This window comes from Melozone crissalis, unplaced genomic scaffold, assembly GCF_028551555.1.
Source record: "Melozone crissalis strain CALT ecotype California unplaced genomic scaffold, PUWL_Pcris_2 ptg000005l_1, whole genome shotgun sequence".
NCBI lineage: Eukaryota > Metazoa > Chordata > Aves > Passeriformes > Passerellidae > Melozone > Melozone crissalis.
In genome coordinates, this window is record NW_026535783.1 from 27328089 (window position 1) to 27349538 (window position 21450).

At 37.3% G+C, this 21450-nt stretch overlaps 1 protein-coding gene across 1 annotated transcript in view; it reads right to left on the reverse strand.

Moving 5' to 3' along the window:
- Nucleotides 1-21450, reverse strand: part of BDP1 (B double prime 1, subunit of RNA polymerase III transcription initiation factor IIIB) — a 52587-nt gene that overhangs the window by 23263 nt on the left and 7874 nt on the right. Inside the window, exons 6-25 of the mRNA XM_054288925.1 lie at nucleotides 21118-21251; nucleotides 20049-20143; nucleotides 19413-19467; nucleotides 18604-18747; nucleotides 16705-16986; nucleotides 16205-16379; nucleotides 15030-15189; nucleotides 12122-12198; nucleotides 10605-10749; nucleotides 10373-10455; nucleotides 9639-9798; nucleotides 9149-9231; nucleotides 7735-7966; nucleotides 6476-6657; nucleotides 5596-5809; nucleotides 4904-5091; nucleotides 4187-4361; nucleotides 2685-2800; nucleotides 1833-1986; nucleotides 1058-1245 (exon numbers count right to left, since the gene is read on the reverse strand). Of these exons, the coding sequence (XP_054144900.1) occupies nucleotides 1058-1245; nucleotides 1833-1986; nucleotides 2685-2800; nucleotides 4187-4361; nucleotides 4904-5091; nucleotides 5596-5809; nucleotides 6476-6657; nucleotides 7735-7966; nucleotides 9149-9231; nucleotides 9639-9798; nucleotides 10373-10455; nucleotides 10605-10749; nucleotides 12122-12198; nucleotides 15030-15189; nucleotides 16205-16379; nucleotides 16705-16986; nucleotides 18604-18747; nucleotides 19413-19467; nucleotides 20049-20143; nucleotides 21118-21251 (3042 nt within the window). The remainder of the gene's footprint in view (nucleotides 1-1057; nucleotides 1246-1832; nucleotides 1987-2684; nucleotides 2801-4186; nucleotides 4362-4903; nucleotides 5092-5595; nucleotides 5810-6475; nucleotides 6658-7734; nucleotides 7967-9148; nucleotides 9232-9638; nucleotides 9799-10372; nucleotides 10456-10604; nucleotides 10750-12121; nucleotides 12199-15029; nucleotides 15190-16204; nucleotides 16380-16704; nucleotides 16987-18603; nucleotides 18748-19412; nucleotides 19468-20048; nucleotides 20144-21117; nucleotides 21252-21450) is intronic.

Genomic DNA, 21450 nt, shown 5'->3' on the forward strand with positions numbered 1-21450 from the left:
CAGAGCTGTCGCACGTAAGTGCCACAATCTGCCTCATATTGCACATAGATTATAAACACTATCACAGAAAGTTCTACTACTGGAAAGAAAAATTGAAGAGACCAAGAATATATCTTACAGAAACAAAGTGAGCTTGCTGTCTTCTTGTCAGTTCTCAATTATAAGGGAGTGCAAATGGCATTGCTCAGTCTTTGGTCCACATTGATGGTACACTGTACCCCAGGAATTTATTAGTGAGAAATTCGGACAACTAAACCCTGATTACTTGCTTCTACTCTCACCCATGAAGTACCTTCTAAAAAGAAAAATAGCCTTGGAAAAAAACCCCTAATCCTCTTAAAAACTGTTCTACTACTTAAGAACGCCACCTAGTGACTTGCACAGCACATAGCAGATAACAACTAGTAACAGCTCCAGAAGCAAGTGCTGTATAACATCAACTGGAAAAATGCACAAAATTTTTAAAGTACTGTCGCATCTTAACCACAGCTGACAAGTGTCATGCAGTCAGTCAGTCCCCAAACCCCAGGGAGGAGAAGAATTGGAAAGAAAAGGTAAACCTTGTGGGTTTAGATATGAACAGTTTAATAATCATAACAAAGTAAAATATAAAATAATGAAAAGGAGAGGCAGACACACAGAGAGAGTGGAATAAAACACAAGGAAACAAGTGATGCACAACTGCTCACTGCTTGCTGACTGACACCCAGCCTGTCCCCAATAAGGGTTCAGCATCTCCTAGCCAGGTCCCTCCAGTTTATGGAGTGAGCATGATGTTCCATGGTATGGAATATCCTTTTGGCCAGTTCACACCAGCTGTTCTGGCTGTGCTCCCTCCCAGCTGCTTACGCACCTGCTCTCTGGCAGACCATGAGACACTGAAAAGTCCTCAACTCAGGGTAAGCACTGCTCAACAAAAACTAAAATGTCAGAGTGTTATCGATGTTATTCTCATATTGAATCCAAATTGCAGCACTGTACCAGCTAATAAGAAGAAAATAAACTCTACCCCAGTTGAAAATGGAAGATTTTTTACTTTGAAAAGAGGTAACTTTACCTTTCTGTGGTATCCTGAACGCCTCCTATAGCATCTGTAGATAGACATTCTTCTTGCACTCTTTTGCTGTTATAATTTGGTGATTTTTTAGAAGAATAAAGCGTTTCTGATGTCATGCTTCTTGAATTTATGTCTAGATCGTCATTCTCAGCCAAATTTCCCACAAGTAACAATATGTCCATGTCATCCTTTAATTTGAGAAAAAAAAAAACCAACAATATTAGCAAAGTATATAAAAATATTTTATTTATTATTATAACAAAATATATCACCTGTAAAATAAAGTGTTGCAAATTATGATCAAGTTGCTAACCTGAGATGAAACTTCATTTAAAAACTGCCAAGTAGTTTATGGTACCATCACTGCTCCTTGTTCCTCTAGGAAGGCATTTAGCTAATAAAAGACAGATACTAAAACCAATATAGTCCTTCATGAAAAGCAACCAAGGAGCTCACGAGAAACCCAGCAACAGAATACAACATGCAGGTAACTACTTGTGTATCATGAATACGACTGAAATGTCAAAATCCAAGTGAAGTCTTTGTATGTCTTATCAATGTGTCACTAGCAGGATTTTGGAAAACCCTGTAATAGCATGCAAATACTGAGCAGGAATTCTTACTAGGCTGAAATTAATTAATGTATTTACAAACAGCTTATTTAGATGCCTTAAAAAAAGCTAATTAATGTAGTTACAAACAGCTTTAAGTAGAAGCAAGTAGAAGCTAGAGTGGAACCAAGAATCAGTAAGTGTAGTCAGAAATAGAATCTCACTTTTGAGGAGAGAAGGTTTTCAGATTCTTCTGTCCCAGGTAGATTCTCTCCATGATTCATTTCTTCTTCACCTGGGGCAGTAAGTTTTTGTACTACGAGTTGTCCTGGTTTCAGAGCACTTAGCCTGCCTTCTTGGGAGGTAAGTTTTTCAGTACTGATGAATTTAAAGCAAAACAAACAAATTTAAAGAAAATACACATTTTACTTTGGCTGGGAGAGAAAAAAAGCACTTCTGCACTTACATTTTGAATTAACACTTACACAAGAGACTACCAGACTGCTTTGTTTAAGATTAATAAAATTATATTTTCAAATACATTTCTCATTTATGGTTAACTTTGGAGCAGAAATAACAAAATGATTTTGTCAAGGCATTTTTAACATAAAAAACAAGTCGTGTTGCTAACCATACCAACATGAAAGCATCAGCAGTCTAACACACATTTAAGATCTTATTTCAACAACAGCGACAGTAAAATAGAAGAACATATGGATGGACAAATGAGAGTCAAGTCTCTGACATTTTGCAAAATTTGAATGTTACATATCTTACAACAAATCTTACACACGTGATTGCTACTTAAGTAAATACAGACCAAGTAATAAAAAATCTTGGTCAGGAACACCTATGAGCTTGTACAGATCAAGTATGTACCAGATAAATAATAACGAAGAGTGCAGGCAAAAAAAATGTGCTCTGAAAACACTGGAAAAAGCTGTTTGTAGGCACTGGAAATTAAATACTGTAAAAAGACAAAAGACAAGGAACAGAAGAATTGACACTTGCAAAGGTATCTCATTATACACAGACAAAAGCTTTTCAAATGCTATTTTGCTAAACTCAAACCTCACCTGCTTTGTTCAGACAATAAGGTTTCAGAAATAGAGAGCACCTGAGGCACCTCTTGCTGTTCCTGTTCCTCTTTGCTCAATACATCTGCTTGACACAATACAGCTTCATTTTCACCCTTCAATTTACAGTAAAGGAAGCATGAAGAAAAATAGAAGTATGTAAGCTTCTAAAACAGACATATACTCAATATACAAAAATAGAAACGATGCTATTTTCCCAACTGAAATAAAGGTAAAAATCATGTTATCATAATTCAAGTTATATGCAAAAAGGAACAGAAGTCTTAATACTCCTGGGATACCTAGAGTTAAGTTCTTAAACACTATGTGCACCCAAGCATTATGGGAAACACCCGTCTCTACTTAGTATTCAATCAATTCCCTAATACATGAAGCACGGTCGAAACAAGATACTTCAGCAAATGGAAAACCTTTGAAAACTGGACACAGCAGAGGGCAGCACAGACACACCCAAGCCACAATAACAAAGCCTCAAGATCCAGAAGGCCTAATAAGCTTCATGTCTGTATTTACCACACTGGTTCCACGAAGAAGCCCCTCAAACACATCCTTCAACACTTCAGGCCTGACAGCTTGACTAGTAAAGAGGAGCATCAGACCTGCTCTGGTTCTACAGATTTGCCCAGTACAGAGCAGATGCATGTGCGTGGTTCACAGGCCTCAGGTCCAAAGCAGCCAAAGCTGAACCACAAGGAACTATCCCAGCTAGGGGCGAGCCGACTGTGGCACTGATGGAAGATGAGAGATTCCTGCAGGACACAAGTACTTCTGATAGGCTCAATAACAAAACCAGCTATAATCACTCCAAAACAGTCACTCTTGCAAAATTTAGCTGTATTCCAAATCTAAGGCAAGTCTACACAGATATTCCAACATTTGTGACATGATTCATGTGCAACCCAACAGTTACACAGACACATCACACTGTAAATGGCTTTCAAGAATTTCCACATCTTCTACAAGTGCCTAGTAAGTGTTTGTGGGGATACACAGTGTCATTTACTTGTATGAAATAGAGGAGTATGAGGTATTGTAGTGATGAAGCCAGTTAAAGATTATCAAATTAATAAAACCCTTTTTTCATAAAAATAGCTATCCTCTGCCTTCACTTGAGACATTATACTAGATTGCTCAACACAGACTTGATTCATCTAAACAGGAACGATGAAATGAGAAAAGAAAGGTAATTCTTATGTATTTTTATTCTAGAGTTTGTATAAATGTGCATTTGTTTTCCCCATCCTGCAATTCAATCAAAAGCAGATAATTTGTAAAAAGAATAATTAATACTTCAAGTTGTAGACCTCACCGATTTCATACCTACAATACCTCAGCTTACCATGTTTTGGGAATTTTTAAAATTTAATATATTGTCTCAGCTTCAGACAATGCAACTTCAATGTTTTCATTTCACTTTATAAAAGCGAACACGCACTTCAAGCCAACTTTGAAGGCAAAGCCTTACTCTTATTAAGGCTTACCATGACAGTATTGTCAAACTCATCTTTTTGCTCTGCATCTGGCTTTTTCTTGCTCTCACTTTCTGATATTTGTAACTCCTCCTTTCCGATAGTTCTTACCAAGTTTGGCTTATACATCTTGTTCTGTGCCAGCTGAATAGGTGGGAGAGGTGCACATTGATGTTCTTCTTGAGTGCTGTTTGTATCATCAATGCAAAGTTAAGACAGAAAAAATAATCCAAAACTTAGTACAAACACAAACACAGATCCATTAGTACTACACACAAAAACCACTGAGTATTGAGAAGAAATCTTGTGAACTAAAAGCTCAGCTGAGTTTAAATTATAAACAACAACTTGTTCCAGCGAAAATTTTGAAGCACCGGTCTTCTAAATATTTCCAACAAAAGAATCAACTAACTTACTGACTACTTGTTGCTATAAAACCAAAGCAGTTTTTACATGTTTTCTTTGATAAGCAAACTAGCATTTCCCTGCATGAAATTAATCCAGTCTTTCAGATGATGAAACAGTTATAAAGTGAATGCTCATTCATGTCATGCTTAGCATAGAAGCTACTGAAATTGCAGTATCACTGGTGTTAAACTATGAGAATGGAAATTTTGTGCAGTATTTTCATTAGACTATGCTTGCCAGATGGCAAGCCACTGGTGCAATAATTTCCTTGTAAAATTCTTTCATTGTTACAGTCAAGGATAAAAGTAGATAAGCCCTTACCCTGCAATAGTAGTAGAAATGTCATCTTGGCAAATTTCAGATAGGCAGATCTCCAGTCCACTATCCTCTGATCTTGAAAATGTTTTTGGGGACTTACAACTTGGCCTCTCAGAAACCTCCTGAGAGCAAACTGACATCTCCTTTCCCAAGGATTCTAGTGCATTTAAGGCTTCACATTTTCCTGCTTTCTGAAAAATGTAAACACAAGAACCAGAAAAAGCTGTAATAATAAACTAAAAGGAGAGTTTATGATGTCTGTGAAGTTTGGTATACACCACACTCTGAAAAACTCAGAGAGTTTTTTTGCGCTCTCCTACAAACTCCTCTGTAACTGCTCACTAATGATTTCCTAGTCTTTTCAGGACAAATATACAATTTTTTATTTAAGACAACAAAGCCTGAAATCTGTGCCATCTTCTTTTTTTTTCTTCCCTGTCATCTCTATAATGCCACTTTGGGTCAGAAAGACATCTGGACATGTAACAAGAGATTCATCATATCATCAAGTGTGAGTCATCTTCTTCTCCTCACATATGACCAAGTGAAAAGTACACAAGTTTTAAGGTGGAAAATTCAAGCTTTTGAAAAAATTGTTTCAAAAAGTTAACTTTATATTTTTTAAAATCATCAGTACTTCATTTCACAAAATCAGCAGCTCACATATAACTAAAGGAAAAAAACAAAAGCCTTACATCTGTGTCAGGAGGGATGCTACATTCACTATCACACTGCGTCAAACTTTCTTCCCTGTTGGTATCTTTCTGCGATGCACTTTTACTATTTACATCCAGAACTTCCTTTCTACTAGTTGCTCTTAAATTTGGCTTTGGTCTCTGGAATCGCATCCTCAGTGGCCTAGCAGATGATACAACAGTTTTCTCCTCTTCCTTCTGAGGATGAGATTCCCTGCAAAAACAAGCAAAAGAACAATCAAAGACATGGGACAATATGGCATCCTTGTATAGAGCTCTCAGAGCAATAACAACATTAGTGACATGAAAAAGAGCCAATAAAAACACAGTGATTGTCAATAAATGCCTCTCTATCTTATAAACAGATAAGCAAAGAAGTTTACCGCCCCTTCCACTTGAGACCTGGAAGGCAAACTGAGACATTTTACTACGATACATACATTTTAAAAATACCTTCCTCTAATCATGTTTAAAAATACTCAGAAGACTTACAGAATACCTGTGGTTGACTATTTTTTCAGGAGGCACTTTAATACAAAACCAGACCCTGTACTCAAGGATCTATAAAAGCACACTAGAATGCACTGTGGAGACCAACATGGAGAAGACAATCACAGGGACTGAACATTAGAAAAGTGTATTTTTTTGAAAATTAGGCGAATAGTCCAAAGAACAAATTAACATCAAAGAGCATATCAATTTAATGTTTTCAAGCTCTTGGGGTTTTGTTAGTTAAAGTCTAGTATTGTCTTGATATATATGTCTTTATATATATACAACTTGTTTGTAATGCCAAAGTTGAATGTAATATGGTATAATACCAAGAGATACTGATAGCTTCGAACCATTTCTTCTCTCAAATGAAGTGAAATAACCTTACCCTGTACTAGAATCTGAAACCGGTTTGGAGACCTCTGACAATCCCTTTTCATTTTCATTGCTTTCTGCTTCTGAGGACTTTCCTTGGAAACACTGTCTTGTATTTGAGTTCACCTCAGAACCTGCAGAAACATCTTCTAACGTCACACTGGATAGCTGAGTGCCTTCATGAACTGTTAAATCCTAAAACGAATAAAAGTTCCACTTTGTTAAGATGAAATATTTACTCAATTTCTCTTATAGGAGAGCAGGAAGAAAATGATAAAGTTTAAATATTTTCTACAGAAACACTAAAATTTTTCTTGTTTCTTGTCATCCAACCAATATCAGTGTCTACTATAAAAGTAAAAAGTTCTTTTTCTTTATATTTTCTCTTTTAAGTGGTTCATCTTCCGAGGCGTTTTTTCTTTTCATTTCTCTTTCCAGATGTGGTATCACAATACAACCAAGTCAGATACATTCCATTTCCATGTATGCTGGTTTTGACTAGGGCAGAGTTAGATTCCTTCACAATGCTAAGTGTCATGCTGCGGTTTGGGTTTATGCTGCACATAGGGTTGATAACACAGAGATGTTTTAATTATTGCTGAGCAGGGCTTACACAGAGCCAAGGCCTTTCCTGCTTTTCATATTGCCAAGCTGGAGAGGAAGCTGAGGGGGCATGGAAGGATGGGAGGGGACACAGTCAGAACAGGTAACCCAAACTGACCAAAGGGATATTCCACGTCCTTCTGAGTCATGGACAGGCAGTTCAGCATACAAAGTGGGGGAAGTGGATTTTGTCTTCCCAAGTAACTATAATGTGTGATGAAGCCCAGCTCTCCTGGAGGTGACTAAACACCTGCCTGTTCATGGGAAGTAGTAGAAGAGTTTCTGGCTAAGCTCTGCACATGACTGTAGCTTCTGCTTTCCCTACTAAACCTTACTCAGGGTTATCCAGCACTCAGGAGTTTATCTCAGCCCCTGTTTTCCAGCCTTTACCCTTCCAATTCTGTCTCCAGTACTGCTGGTGGGGCAGTGAGAAAGTGAGCTGGTACTTGGTTGCTGACTGCACTTTAACTTCACACCATAAAAAACAGAAACCAAGTGTAAAAATGAGGAAATTTTATGACTACAAATATAGTTTATTCTGAAATAATAAATAAAGATGCAAAGTCTATCCCTACAAATTATGGAGCATGTACCTAGATCTTTGTTACCAAGGCTTCTATTAAGGACCCAACAAAACAGTATGCATAAGCAATTGCTCAAGAAACTTACACTTTTGAGGCAGAGATCATTGTTTTCATCTCGATGGTGCGTGACACCTTTTTCTGCTTCTCCACCTTCTGTTGTCTCCTCTTCAGGATCTTTTTCATCTATCAGCTCTTTTTGCCTTGCAATAGTTCTTCCTAGATTTGGTTTTGGTCTCTGTATTCTACCTCTTTTTAGAGGTGTTTGATTCAACACAATCCGTTTGCTATCTTCTTTTAAACCAGCTGTTTCATTAGACCTGGAAAAACATATATATGATCCCTGCAGTACATACCACATCTGAAAGTGGGAGAAGACTTGGAGAACAGATGCTTTTTTTCCCTCCATTCTTTTAAATAGTTATTAACATATACTTACTAAAATATATTACTATCTTCCTGAAAGAATAAAACTGGAAATGTATGTACTAAGGACTGAGAGTTTAAACTTATGCTTGCCCTGCTATTTTCCTCTTCCCATTGGTGACAGGATATGACACTAGAGAGACCTTTCTCTGATCCATAATGGACCTCTTTGTATTCCTATCTAGTCTAGAGGCAGATGGACCCAATTTAATAAAGAGTTTAAAAATATGTAAATATTCAGAGTTTTTCTTCAGTGAATTCAGAAAATACATAAATAACTTTTTTATCTTACTAATGTAAAAGTATCAGTAGTGCATTACTAGAATGGTCAGATTCTTCTACAAATTTTACACTGAGCATCAAGTCACCAAGCAGGTTAATGAAAGAAGTAACTGAAAATTTTTTCTGGCAGATTATCACACCCACTTTATCTCCACTGATCCTCCTCAAGTATCTCCCTTTAAAAGAAAGGCTTGAGGTTTTGGATTTTTATTTCTGTTCTTGGTTTAGGTTGTTTTGGGAATTTTTTTTGTGGGGCAGTATTTGGGGGAAAGTTGGCTTTTTCCAGTTTTTATTTTTTACAATCTCTTCTATAAAACATATTATTGCTTTTACACTACAGCTGCCACTTCACGGAAGAAAAATGCAACACTTAATAAATATGTGCATTACATTGCACATATTGAAATTTTTTCTTCCTCTTATTTGACATCTAACACTTAACTACACTTTAAGAACACTTACTCCTATTGTTTAAATACTTAACCACTGAAATGGATGCATTTTAGTATTAAAAGTAAGTAGCTAAGGCTTGTTTTAGTTTTTGAGGGACTAAATTTTCAGCTTCTTTACATGTACATGACTGACTTATAATTTAAAAGTACAACTTTAAAAATGATAATGCTTAATAAATGTTTCATAATTAATGAAGATTCCTATTTTGCCGTCAATTTCTGTAGTGCAGAATTTTCTTAAAAAACTTCTATAATTACCACACTACGAAATACTACCAGAAGCGACAAGAATGGTAAATTGCAGGACAGCAGTGGTTATCTTCTTATTTTTCTCATACTTACTGAGACACTGTCTCCAGGACTTTGTCATCTTTTTCTGCAGTATCTTCACAGGTATCATCAGATCTACTACCTTGGTCATTATTCTGAACAAAAACAGAGTATTATGACATGAACTGTCTTACATTCATAAAGTACAGCATCACCTAACTGACCAAATAACTGCTTGTAAGAGGAGACAAAATAGATTGCTTATGACACACAAACAATTACAGGATCAATTTCTCAGTCAGACAGGTGCAGTCAAAACTACAGCAAATACCTGAAGTTGTATGTGCTGCAGGACATGAAAGACTACTGGCATCTACTGTTTGTGTAACAACCTCTCACCACAGCTGAGGTCACTAAGCAATACCATACTACCACTGACAGCAGGTTAAGTAAGTGGCTAATTCCTGTTCATACTCAGGAGCAAAAAAGTAAAGAAAAAAAGATAACATTACTGTTGTACCCAGCAGCTTATTATCTTCAGTTATGTTACTTTATTAAATACCTTCTCAGTTTCTCCCCTAGGCTGTAGATGGGATATTTTATCATTTCCTTCATCTTTTTCAGGCTCTTCTTTCCTTCCAGATGCTCTTGTAACATTAGGTTTAAATCTCTGTCGATATCCTCTAACTATTGTCTTTGCAACTGCAGTTTTTTCAGGTTCTCTGCACAAAGGATCCACAATAACATTTACTCCGTAATATTCAAGTCTACAAATACCACGCAGTCTTGCATATATTTCTTTACTTGAATTTTGTTGTCTTCAGAAAGATTTGCATAAACTTATGGAAGTTGCTTCACATAAGAAACAAGCTTGGTTTAGTCTTACAATGCACGAAAACTCGATTTATCTACGTATTAAAAAGAGATTAATTTGTCACACAGGTGAGGAATTTAACTAAACTGCATATCACAGCTGCTTCTGCAAGCACCAGAAGCAGAGCCATTACCTGATAACTGAGGCTGGCAGGGAAGCAAAGCCATAGTTATCACGCTTCCTTTCTCAAATTACAGGTATTGTTGGTACTTCAATGCTTTCATCAACTTTCCAGAAAAGAAGTATATACCTTCTACTTGAGTACCACCTGATATCATCCAAAAAAGTGCTAAAGTCAATTCTGAAATTTAAATTAAAGCTTCACAGTTATCGCTATCTTTTTCCAGGAGAATTATATGGAATAAACTAACAGTTACAGTCAGTTCATACCAGGAGACTGGAAAAGTGATCTCAATACTTACTGAGATGCAGTATCCAAATCCCTGTTTTCTACTTCTGTGGCTTCATTATGTTTTCTTCTACTCTCCTCTTCAGAGCACTGGAACTGAGGCAAGGAATATCACTCTTTGACAGGTGTGCAAGTATCATAGTAGCAGTTCTCAAAATGTTCTGTGGCTGGCCCACAGTATCTCCATTGAGCAAAACAGATGCAGCATCAAGAACAACATACTAAGTAACATTCCTCTTTCTCACCTTTTCACCTGCATTTGCAAGGGTTGGAGACGAAGTTTTGGCTTCCATTCTGTCTTGTGTTGCTGTCTCCCTCTTTCCAGATGATCTCATTAAATTTGGTTTAGGTCTTTGCAAGCGCCTTCTATCTGCTGACTTTTCAGTTTTCCTTAAGATATAAAGAAAGGTGATATACATTATTACCAAAGAGAAACTTTAAGTCTTATACGGTTCAAGATGTACCTCAAGACCGTCACAGACTGCATGGGTCAAGACACTGCATGCAGCAAGACAATAAACAGGAAAAAAAAACCCCATTGCATCTTTCTGATATTAAAAGATATGCTACGAAGTTATGAAAAGAGCATCAAATAAACCTTAACTTTGCTGCCTTTCAGTGGAATCTACTTCAAAACACTTTAAGGAATCATTTCCTGCTGTTAAATAAATAAGAATATTTTTTTCTCCTCGGGATTCACAATTCATGACAATGTGATTAATTTTATATAGAAACAATATAAATCTGCCCTATATACAATGTTTTGCATCCGCCTCTTCTGTCCCCCCATCCCCTTTCAAAGCTATCTCAGTCATGGAAAACCAAACTTTTTTTCAAATACCTTGTCCTACTGCCAGCATCCACATCTTACTGAAGAATGGGGTACGTACATCACTCTCTTTGTCCTTAACCACTGCAATGGCATGTCCTGGGATTCACACACTGACACAGCCCTACATCTTATCAATAATCTTCAGATTGGGAACTACTACCTTTTCTTATATTCTCCCTAGAACAGGACAAATAAAGCTTTGACAGTCTTTATCATGGGAGTGAGCTGTCCTTCAAAAAGGGAAAGACAGAAGTATGAAAAACAAATTAGCATTAACTAGTACCTCATCTCTAAATTACCTTTACAAAACTGTATCATGAAATAAGAAGTTGATGATCATGCAAAAATGGAAACCTTAGGCACAGACTACTTAATATATGATTTCTCAGTATCACCAAAATTAACTTCATAAAGGAGTATAGATAAGACAGAGACATTTTGGAGTATCTTCTATCTTAGAAGCTTGCACCAACTTCCAAAGAGGAACAGTTTCCAAATAGGAAAGAAGAAATGCACCATACACATGACATGTACAGCTAATAAGCTCTGATGGACAACTATGAATGTCAAAGGATTCAGTGAGGCCCTTCTATTAAAAAACCAAAAATTAAATTTTACAGCCAACCTTTACCCACAACGTGGCAGAATTTCATCATTCTCTTGCTCTTGCTGGCTGTAGAAAGGCTAGGGCTTTTTTCTCAAAGATTAGCTAAGTCTTTCTCCCTATTCCTACCTACCATTTAGATCTTAGCTAATGCACTACTATGGAGTAATCAAAATTTCTACCAAAAAGCTTCACTGAATATGGAAAACAACTCATCACGATCTCCTGACTGGTTCAATCTGCTATGGTCAATTGGAATTATATTCAAATTGAGTAGATACAGCTTTAGTTCAAGTGCCACCGCAAAGCAAAATAATTATACGTACATGATTTCAGATTGTGAACCACATTCTGATGCACTCTGCTTTCCATCTGGTTTTTGTGAGTGATGCGTATCTTCACTCTGAGGGAGAAATGTTGTAGGAAAGAAACAATAAACTTAGATGATCTTCTACTGTAATGTAACAAAAATCAGAAACAAGATTTCCACAGTGGTTGAGTGTGACTGTGTTCAGAGAGATCTTAGGATGAGGGAAGAGATGAGGATCTGACTCCATGTTTCAGAAGACTTCATTTATTATTTTACGATATATATCAAAACCATACTAAAAGAATAGAAGAAAAGATTTCATCAGAAGGCTAGTTAAGAATAGAAAAAGAAAGAATGACAACAAAGGCTTGTGGCTCAGGCTCTCTGTCTGAGCCAGCTGACTGCGATTGGCTATTAATTAGAAACAACCGTGTGAGATCAATCACAGATCCACCTGTTGCATTCCACAGAAGCAGATAATCATTGCTTACATTTTGTTTCTGAGGCCTCTCAGTTTCTCAGGAGAAAAAATCCTAAGGAAAGGATTTTTCATAAAAGATGTCTGTGACAGTTGAGAATGGAAGGGCATGCTAGAGATCCTCTGGTCCAACCCTCCTGATTAAGTGTAACGGGTTAACCTGGGCCAGATGCCAGGCACCCACCAAAGCTGTTCACCCACTCCTCTCCGCAGCTGGATAGACAAGAGAAAATTTAAGGCAGGGTTCACAGCTGGAGGTAAGGACCAGGAGACAGATCACTCACTAAATACCATCACAGGCAAAACAGTCTCAACTTAGAAATACCAAATGAATTTATTACTAACAAAATCAGAGCAGGATAGTGAGAAGTAAAAGAAATCCTTAAGAATATCTTCCCTTCACCTCTCCCTCCTTCCAGCTCTACCTCCCACTCCAGCAGTACAAGAAAACAGGGAATGGGAGTTATAGTCAGTTCATCACCTGAGGCTGCTCCCACTGCTCAGGAGTCATTCTCCTGCTGCACCTGGGGTCCCTCCCATGGGAGACAGCTCTCTGTGAGCTTTGACGTGGCTCCATCCCATGGGCACCAGCCCCTCTCAAACTGCTGCAGTGTAGGGTCACTCTTCTGTGGGGTGTAGTGCTCCAAGGGCCCCTCTCTCCACGGGTCTCCCACAGGATCACAGCCTCCCCCAGGCATCCCCTGCTCCATCATGGGCACCTCCATGGGCTGTGTGTGGATCTCTCCATCCCTGTGAATCCCCATGGCCTGCAGGGGCACAGCTGCTTCACCACAGCCTGCACCACGGCCTGCAGGGGAATCTCAGCTCCAGTGCCTGGAGCAGCTCCTGCCCCTCCTTCTCCACTGACCCTGGTGTATGCAGAGTTGTTCTCACATATTCTCTCTCTGCTCTTCTCTGGTTGCAATTACAGCTCTGCAACCACTTTTTGTTTTCAATTCTTCTTAAGTATGCGATCACAGAGGTGTTACCATCATTTCTAATTGGCCCAGCCTTGGCCAGTGGCATGTCCATCTTCAGAGCCACCAGGGATTGGCTCTACTGGGCATGGAAGAAGCTTCCAGCAGCTTCTCACAGAAGCCATCCCTCTAGCCCCTTGCTACCAAAAACAGGCCATGTAAAAACAATACATAAAGCACCTAGAGCTGGTTGCCCAATACTGTGTCCAGACAGCTTCTCAATCTTGCCAAGGATAGAGACTCCACAGTCTCTCTGGGCAGCCTGTGCCAGTGCTTGGTAACCCTCACAGTGAAACAGGACTTCCTGGTGCTCAGAAGAACCTCCTGTCTTGCAGCGTTTGCCCACTGTCTCTTGTCCCATCACTGGGCACCCCTAGAAAGAGCCTGGCTCTGTCCTGTTTGCAGCCTCCCCTTGAGTTTTTGTGGAACTGTTGAAGAGGGATCTCTTCAGATCCTTCAGAGAAGGCTCTCCATGAGCCTTCTCTCCAAGTTGAACAGTTCCTGCTCCTTCAGCTTTTTGTCATAGGAGAGATGCTTCCAGCCCTTTACCATCGGTGTGACCCTTTGAGGGGCTGTCTCCAGTGCATCCAGGTCTCTCCCACCAGGGAGCCCAGAACTGGTCAGTCCTCCAGGTGTGGCTTCATCAGTGCTGAACAAGGGGCAAGGATCACCTCCCTTGGCCTGCTGGTAACACTTCTCCTGCTGCAGCCCAGGTCACCATTACCAGCTTGGCAGCCACAGCACTTTCCTGCTTCACATTTAACTCAGAGACCATCAGGACAGCCGGGCTCTTTTCTGCAAAGCTGCTTTCCACCTGGGTGGCTTGCAGCATGCAGTGGTGCCTTGGGTTGCTCTTGCCCTGGTGCAGACTTTGCATTTCCCCGTGCTGAACTTCCTGAGGTTCCCGTAGCCCACTTCTCCAGCCTCTCCAGGTCCCTCTGGAGGCCAATATAACCTTGGGGTGTGTCTGTCCTTGGCAAGCAATTCCTTCTAGATTTGCCTAATCTGTAAACTTGCTGAGGTTACACTCTGCTCCATTATCTAGATCATTCATGGAGCAGCACAAACAACCCAATGTGCATTCCACTCAAATCCGTTTCCAGTTTTACCGTGCAGTTTTACTGTGCCAGTAAGCACATGCCAGCAAAATCCTGCTCCAAGGCCTAGCTATTCATATTGCAGTCATTCACTTTTGAACACTTAAACTGTTCAGCTGTTTAAACTGTCTATGAGGTAAGTCAGGCATGCACAGTATACTCTCTGAATACATTTAGGTTAATGGACAGCCCATTAAGCCCACAAGATATGACAATATTTCAATTTTGATGATTTTCTTAGGTCTGTTGATTGTTTTTCACTTGATGGTGAAAACATCACAAAAACAATCCAAAATTGGCTTTGATTTACAAACCACTTTCAATGATCAAGGGCAAGATCTTGAGATGAACTAGATAAAAAAATAGTAATACCTTTGATTCTGTAGTTTCTACACATTCTGTTTCCTTGCTTCTAATATTTGAAACTGGTAACTCTGGAATCTGGCTTTCTTCTGATGCTCCACCTCTAATATCTCTGGCTCTCAATTTAGCAGGTTCTGATTCTAGTATAACATCATTGCTATCTTCAAGGCTGAAATAAATAAAAGCATACAGGAACATTAGTGTACTTGTAGAAAAAAAAGTTGTTTCTGCTTACAGACAGAGGAAGTTGCACAGAAAAACAATGCAGTTTTTGACACTAAATAACTACCCATGTTTCAGAGAATCTCATGAAATTTTAATAATATTTGCAGACTATGAGCTTTAAAACATCTTTTGTACTTTTGCACTGCAATTATAAGATGATGTAAAAATCTCATCTGATTATTCTAGACTGATTGCTTTTAAGAAAATAAACTTTAACACAAACAACTGCATGCCAATGGTTTTTCCCTCTGATCTTTCATAACAATCTAGGTTGAGTCCAAAGGCAAATAACTGTCCCTTGAAATACTTCTAATGAACTACTAAAGAAAATGGAAGTTTCTCTGAATATGTATAAAATAACAAACAATTACAACGCAGCTAAATACAACAAATTAACACACAAAATTCTGATGCAGCATAATACTCACAGTATTATAATGAATTTTTCAATTTACCACTTTCACATATAAGAAGTTTAATAATCAAGCATTCACTTTCTTTTTCATAAAAGTATGCCCAAAACTGAACCCAAAAGCTTGGATCTCAATCAAATTCTGCATAAATAAAATCTAAGCATCATTCCTTTCCCACAAGAATAATTTTATTACAGATAAAAATTCCAAGCATATAGTATCTCAACTTAGCAACATCATCAACCTGTGCTTCAAGAGAAATATTAGAAGTTAGGATAAACAATGGTCTTCCTAAACACTTAAAAATGAAATAACTTTTGGAAATTACTTTAGTAATTACGTACATTAATTTTGCAAGGGCGACCCATTAGGGCAGAGAACATTTTGAGTATATAAATCATAAACAGCTTACTAGAGCCCAGGACAGTTCTCAGAAACCTGCATATTCTGTGCCAGTTAAATGGTGGCAATCATGAATAAATAAAAACAATAATAAACTTTAAACTATTTTTTTGTTTTGCCTAAGCTTTCCATTACAAACATTACCTGCATAAATTGACTCCACCTTTGCTCTCCATTTGCTTATTCACTGGTGAACAGGACTCTGTTCTCTCTTCCTCTCTAACAGCAGTCTCCTTTTCCTTTCCTTCAGTAGCACAATCCACTTCTTCTCCACAGGTAGTATCACCATCACTGCTTGTATCATGTATCACTCTTTTCCCTGACAATTAATAGGAATTAAATCAGTTTGGACATTCTGGGAAACATCTTGGAATTCTAGTAATCAAATCCTAGCTACAGTGAAGAAGGGTTCATGTAAGACTAAAATCCCACTAGAAAAGATGTAACTATTAAGATTCAAGAGATCTATTCTCATTTAAAACAAAGTATGTTTAGATTTAGAATGAACGCTGATTTTAAAAGACAATCTCCTACAAGGCAGATCAGCAACATAAATCAAAGGCAAATTTTGACTTTAAAGTTTGCCATGACTTTCTATAAAATTTCTATTTGAACATTTGAAAGTGAGCATTTTTGCCTCTTACTTTTATTAGAGGACTTCCCTTCTTCAGCAGTTTTTGAAGGAACAGGCACTTCTTCTGGAATATTCTCCACTTCTTGTTCAAGATCATCTTTTCTCTTCCTCTTTCTCTTCTTTTTTGCTAATGCAGGCTCTAATGCAACCTCTTCTGCTCGTTCAGAAATGCTCAAAGATTCCTCATTTTCTTTCTCAGCTGTCACACCATCTGCTTCTGTTTCTGCATCAGAAATTCCATCTTCCTGAGGTTCATCTTGATCATTAGCAGCTTCTGTGCTGGCAGCTTTTCCTATTGAGACAACAATATGGCTCTTGGTCAACAGTCTGGTGAAGTACTAGCAGCCACAAACAGCAAAGGCATTTCTACTAAAAACATTTGTGTACTCATGCATCACTGCCAATACAATGCCAGGTGTATGAGCAGGACTGGGGAACATCAGTCACTGACTTGCCAGAAAAGTGTCAGCATTTAGTACAAAACATATTCTGTACATGGGACAACACTTCACCAGGGGAAAGTCAATATGGGATACAAAGCCAATTTAGTAAATGTTATTGTGCCTGTGCTTTTTTGCAGTTTATACAGTCACATTTGGGTTCAGTGAAAAAAAGACATTGCTACTCCTACAAAGAGTTATTGTATGTCTGCAGAAATAGGTGATGATGGTTACAAAATATATGCCATACTTTATATGCCATATATACCAAAAGCCATATATATATACATATATATATATGCCATATACCAATATATGCCATACATACAAAAAAGCAATTTTTAATCAATATATGTGTAACAGTTGATCATTCTAGCTTACATAAGGAAGCTGAAATTTTATCTAGCTAATAAATAACAAGTTATTTTCTGGGTTTAATGAGTTAAACCCCTATTTTAAGGACATTTTGAGTTGATCCTCTATTTAACCACCAAGAACTTTCCTCTCCTTGTTATTCATCTTAAATGAACTAATTTCTCTGCAATTAAGAACTCCAAAATGCATGAGAAGAAGAAAAGTATAGTCACATTGTTTTATGCATGACATACCTTTAATGTACCACTAAAGTGTAGAAACAAGATTTCTCCACATGGTTTTAAGTCCTAATACATGAGATATTTTACTTACTCACATCCAAAACCAAGGGTACAGAAAAGCAGTAACTTCTTCCATTTCAAGAGATCTTTATTCCTAGCTAGCATCCTCTTCAAAAAGATGTTCACTTGTTTGTTTCACAATACCACTTACAAAATGATAGGTCCTTGTGGAAGAAACAAGTGAACAATGCCACAAAATCAGCAAAAAATGTATGAAACTGTATCAATATTTAATTAAAGCACATCTGTCAAAGGTCCTTTCCCAGGTACTGAGGTAGAAAAACACAGTGGTGATCAACAGTAATTAAATGTAATCTTTATTTTGAACAAACCAGAAAGATAAAACAACTTTCACATCATTCTCTGAAAATAATCATACTGCTCAGACTCAGAAAGTTCAACTACTATCAAAAGAGAAACAGAACCCTTAAAAGAAGAGGCTTTTAAATGCAAGAAAACTTTCAACACAGACGAGTTTGCCAAAAATATGATTTTGGCCCAAAAAATTCTAGAAGTGAATTCATTAGCAACTCATGGAGATATGTACCACTCAGTAAATTAGAATATCAGCACTTCGGATGGTGGAACAGCACCATTTTCACCATGGTATCATGTTTCTGCTCTGTTACTAATTATTACCATCCTGTACATCAGTAAACTACATCTGAAAAAGTTCCACTATGAAGCTAAAATCTTCTTGTCCTGTCTACAATAGGGAAGGAATATGTGATGCCCTACATGATTTCTCCTCTGCTAGCAACATATTACTGATCACTGCTCTGTAATGTCATCTCAAACACTCTTTTAAAATACCTTTTGACTTCTTTTGTGGCCTTGGAGACTTTTTTTCTTTTGGCTTTTGGCTTTTAACAGTCTTTTGCTTCCTCTTTCCGTCATCTGCTAAGACCTTCTCAAGCAGCTGGGCAAAGAATTCAAAATCAAAGGGTCGTTTTTCTTCTATCAGATTAAAGCAAAAAACAGAACAGATTTCAAAGCTGATTAGTTTTTCAAGTTTCATCTTTGTAAAATAATCAGTGATACATGACATAATATTAAAAAGCAAAGGTCAGATACATTTAAACAGAGTTCTTGAAAGTATTTTATATATCACTTGAGCAGGGGCTGAAGGTGACATAAAGTTGACTGGAATATGGTACCTTGGCTTTAAAACACAAGTTATAAACTAAGTAGTTCAAAAAATGTAAAGACTGACAAATACATTAACTATACCATAGTATCAAATAATGTATGAACATACTGCTGTAGAACATACGTACCTCATTCAACTAACAAAGAAAGTCTTTAAGGAGTCTCAAAGCAGTTCACAATAAATAAATGTGCTAGAAATTCCCATGAATAAAAAGAATTATCTTCAACTGAATATAGAGAAAGTTTATATTAATCTCATTTACCAGACATCCAGAAAAAATAGAAAATAAGCCTAAAGATCATTGTTGTGAACTATACTTATAATGAAACCTAAGATGCCACAGCCTCTGTATTCATCTATGAGCAAAAACTTTCTTCTAAGTAATTCAAACAAGGCAAAGCAGAGAAAATACCATCAAAATAGATGGGCTACCATTTAATGATTCATTGTAGGGTAGGGAATATTTACTTACTGAAAGCTTTGTCTATTCTCCATCCATTAGCTTTTTCCTCACGTTTGAACTTGTTCTAAAAGCAAATGCACAGCTGTGTTTATCTTAGGCAAGAAATGCAACAATATGTTGCACAAAATGGCAGCTCAAGCTATGCCTTCAGTGCAACATACCAACTACAGTTGTTGAAATTCACATGCCTATCCGCAGAACACAAGTTTGTAACTAATTTTTAAATATAAAATTTGTTACCACAGCTTATCACCAGCAATACTTTTTTTATTATTTTCTACACCTTTTCCTGCCATTTAATCTGAGCAAGGTCTGAAATACCAAAGACTTTCCCAGCTGTGTACAACAAAAAAGATAACACAGAAGGCCCTCACCAAACAGTCTAAATGGCCTATCAGTACTCTTTAACTAAAACAAAGTACGTTTAAGGATGCTACATTTACTACATACAGTCATTGAAATTCAACTAGCATTCTAATGTTTCAGATACAACCTCTTGAAACAGGTATCAGAAAACAAGCACTACAGTCAAGAAAATTCACACCAAAATTATCAACACTAGTAGAAGAAGCATGGGAATGCAAACAAGAAAAAGAAAAGTAAAATCACATGTTTAATTTCTTTATTGAGTGCTTTAATTTTTACCTTAATTTCTGCTCTGGCTCTGTGAGGAAACAGCCGCCCAATCAAGGAGAAGTCTGTTCCTACCATACTGATAGCTAAAAAGAACATGTCTGTTTCTGTAAGGGAAAAGAAAGACAAAATTACATACATTTAAATATTTACTAAACCATCCTTCTTCAAAAATAAAAACAACTTGTAAACTTAATTTCATAAGATCAGTAACTTTGAGGTTGTCTACTGTAGCTGCAAGTCCAGGTGAGTATGGAACATGTTTGTTATTTTACCTAGGTCCCTCTAATAACATTTGCTGGATGAACTATCAACAGAAAGAATTGTCTAAACTATTAGAAAACTGCCGAATGTGAAGTGTGCTTTCTAAAGCTAGTAAATCAAAGCTAACCAACCTCAAACTGTCCATATCCATTTTTATTATGAACATAAGCACAAACAGAAATCAGAAAATCATAATGTAAATTTACCCTCTCCATTATCAAAAGGAAAAGAGTGCATTCTAAAGAGACCACAGTGAATTCTGAAGCCAATTTTTCCATCCATAGCAGTAAAAAGTAATTTCCAATTGTAAAAAGTCTTGTACAGTGTTGTAAACCTAGAGATAAGAGTCAATTCACAACAGGAGTAATGAAGAACCCAACCTACCCACTCATAAGAACACAGCTGTCCACTTGCATTGAAACCAGTCCACACAGAAATACCTTATACAATCTACTCCTGCCCATGAGGGAAGAACCTACTTAAGTACCATATAGAACTCAAATATCTGTAAACCAGAATCAAAATTATGCTCTTGGTAAAGCAGACTAGCATTTTCTCAGCATCTAAACATCCATGGCAGAAAAAAAGTACAGGCAGTCTGCACATTAAAAGGCACTGGATTTTTTAAAAATGACAGTTTTCACAGTAAATACCCCAGCTCTGCCTGTTGTAAGAGTGTGGAGGGTTGAGATTACATGAGATAACATGTAAGTAGATCCATTTACTCCACTGGGAATGAAAACTGTCAAGTATAAAGCATACGTGAAAACAATAACTTTTCTGTGGACTCAAAGCTTGAAACCAAAAATACATTCACCTTTATTTGACCATGGCTTCGTGTAAAAACTTTTCCTGAAGCTAGAATATGTAGTTGTAGAGCCACGCTCAAAGATGGGATCATTTTCTTCAACAACACATGGACCTTTTGTTCTTAGAACTTCTACAGTTAAGCTGGGAAACAAAACACACAAGAAAGACTCACCTCAAAATATTACTAAGAAAAAATATAGATGTTTATAAGACAGCTATTCAATTTTTTTTCCACAAGTGAGCATGTCTATTGTGTAGTAATTTTAATTATTACACTAACAAGTACTTTAATGGGAGAATGCAGTAAGAAAACACGACCCTATTCCCCCTCTGTAAGTAA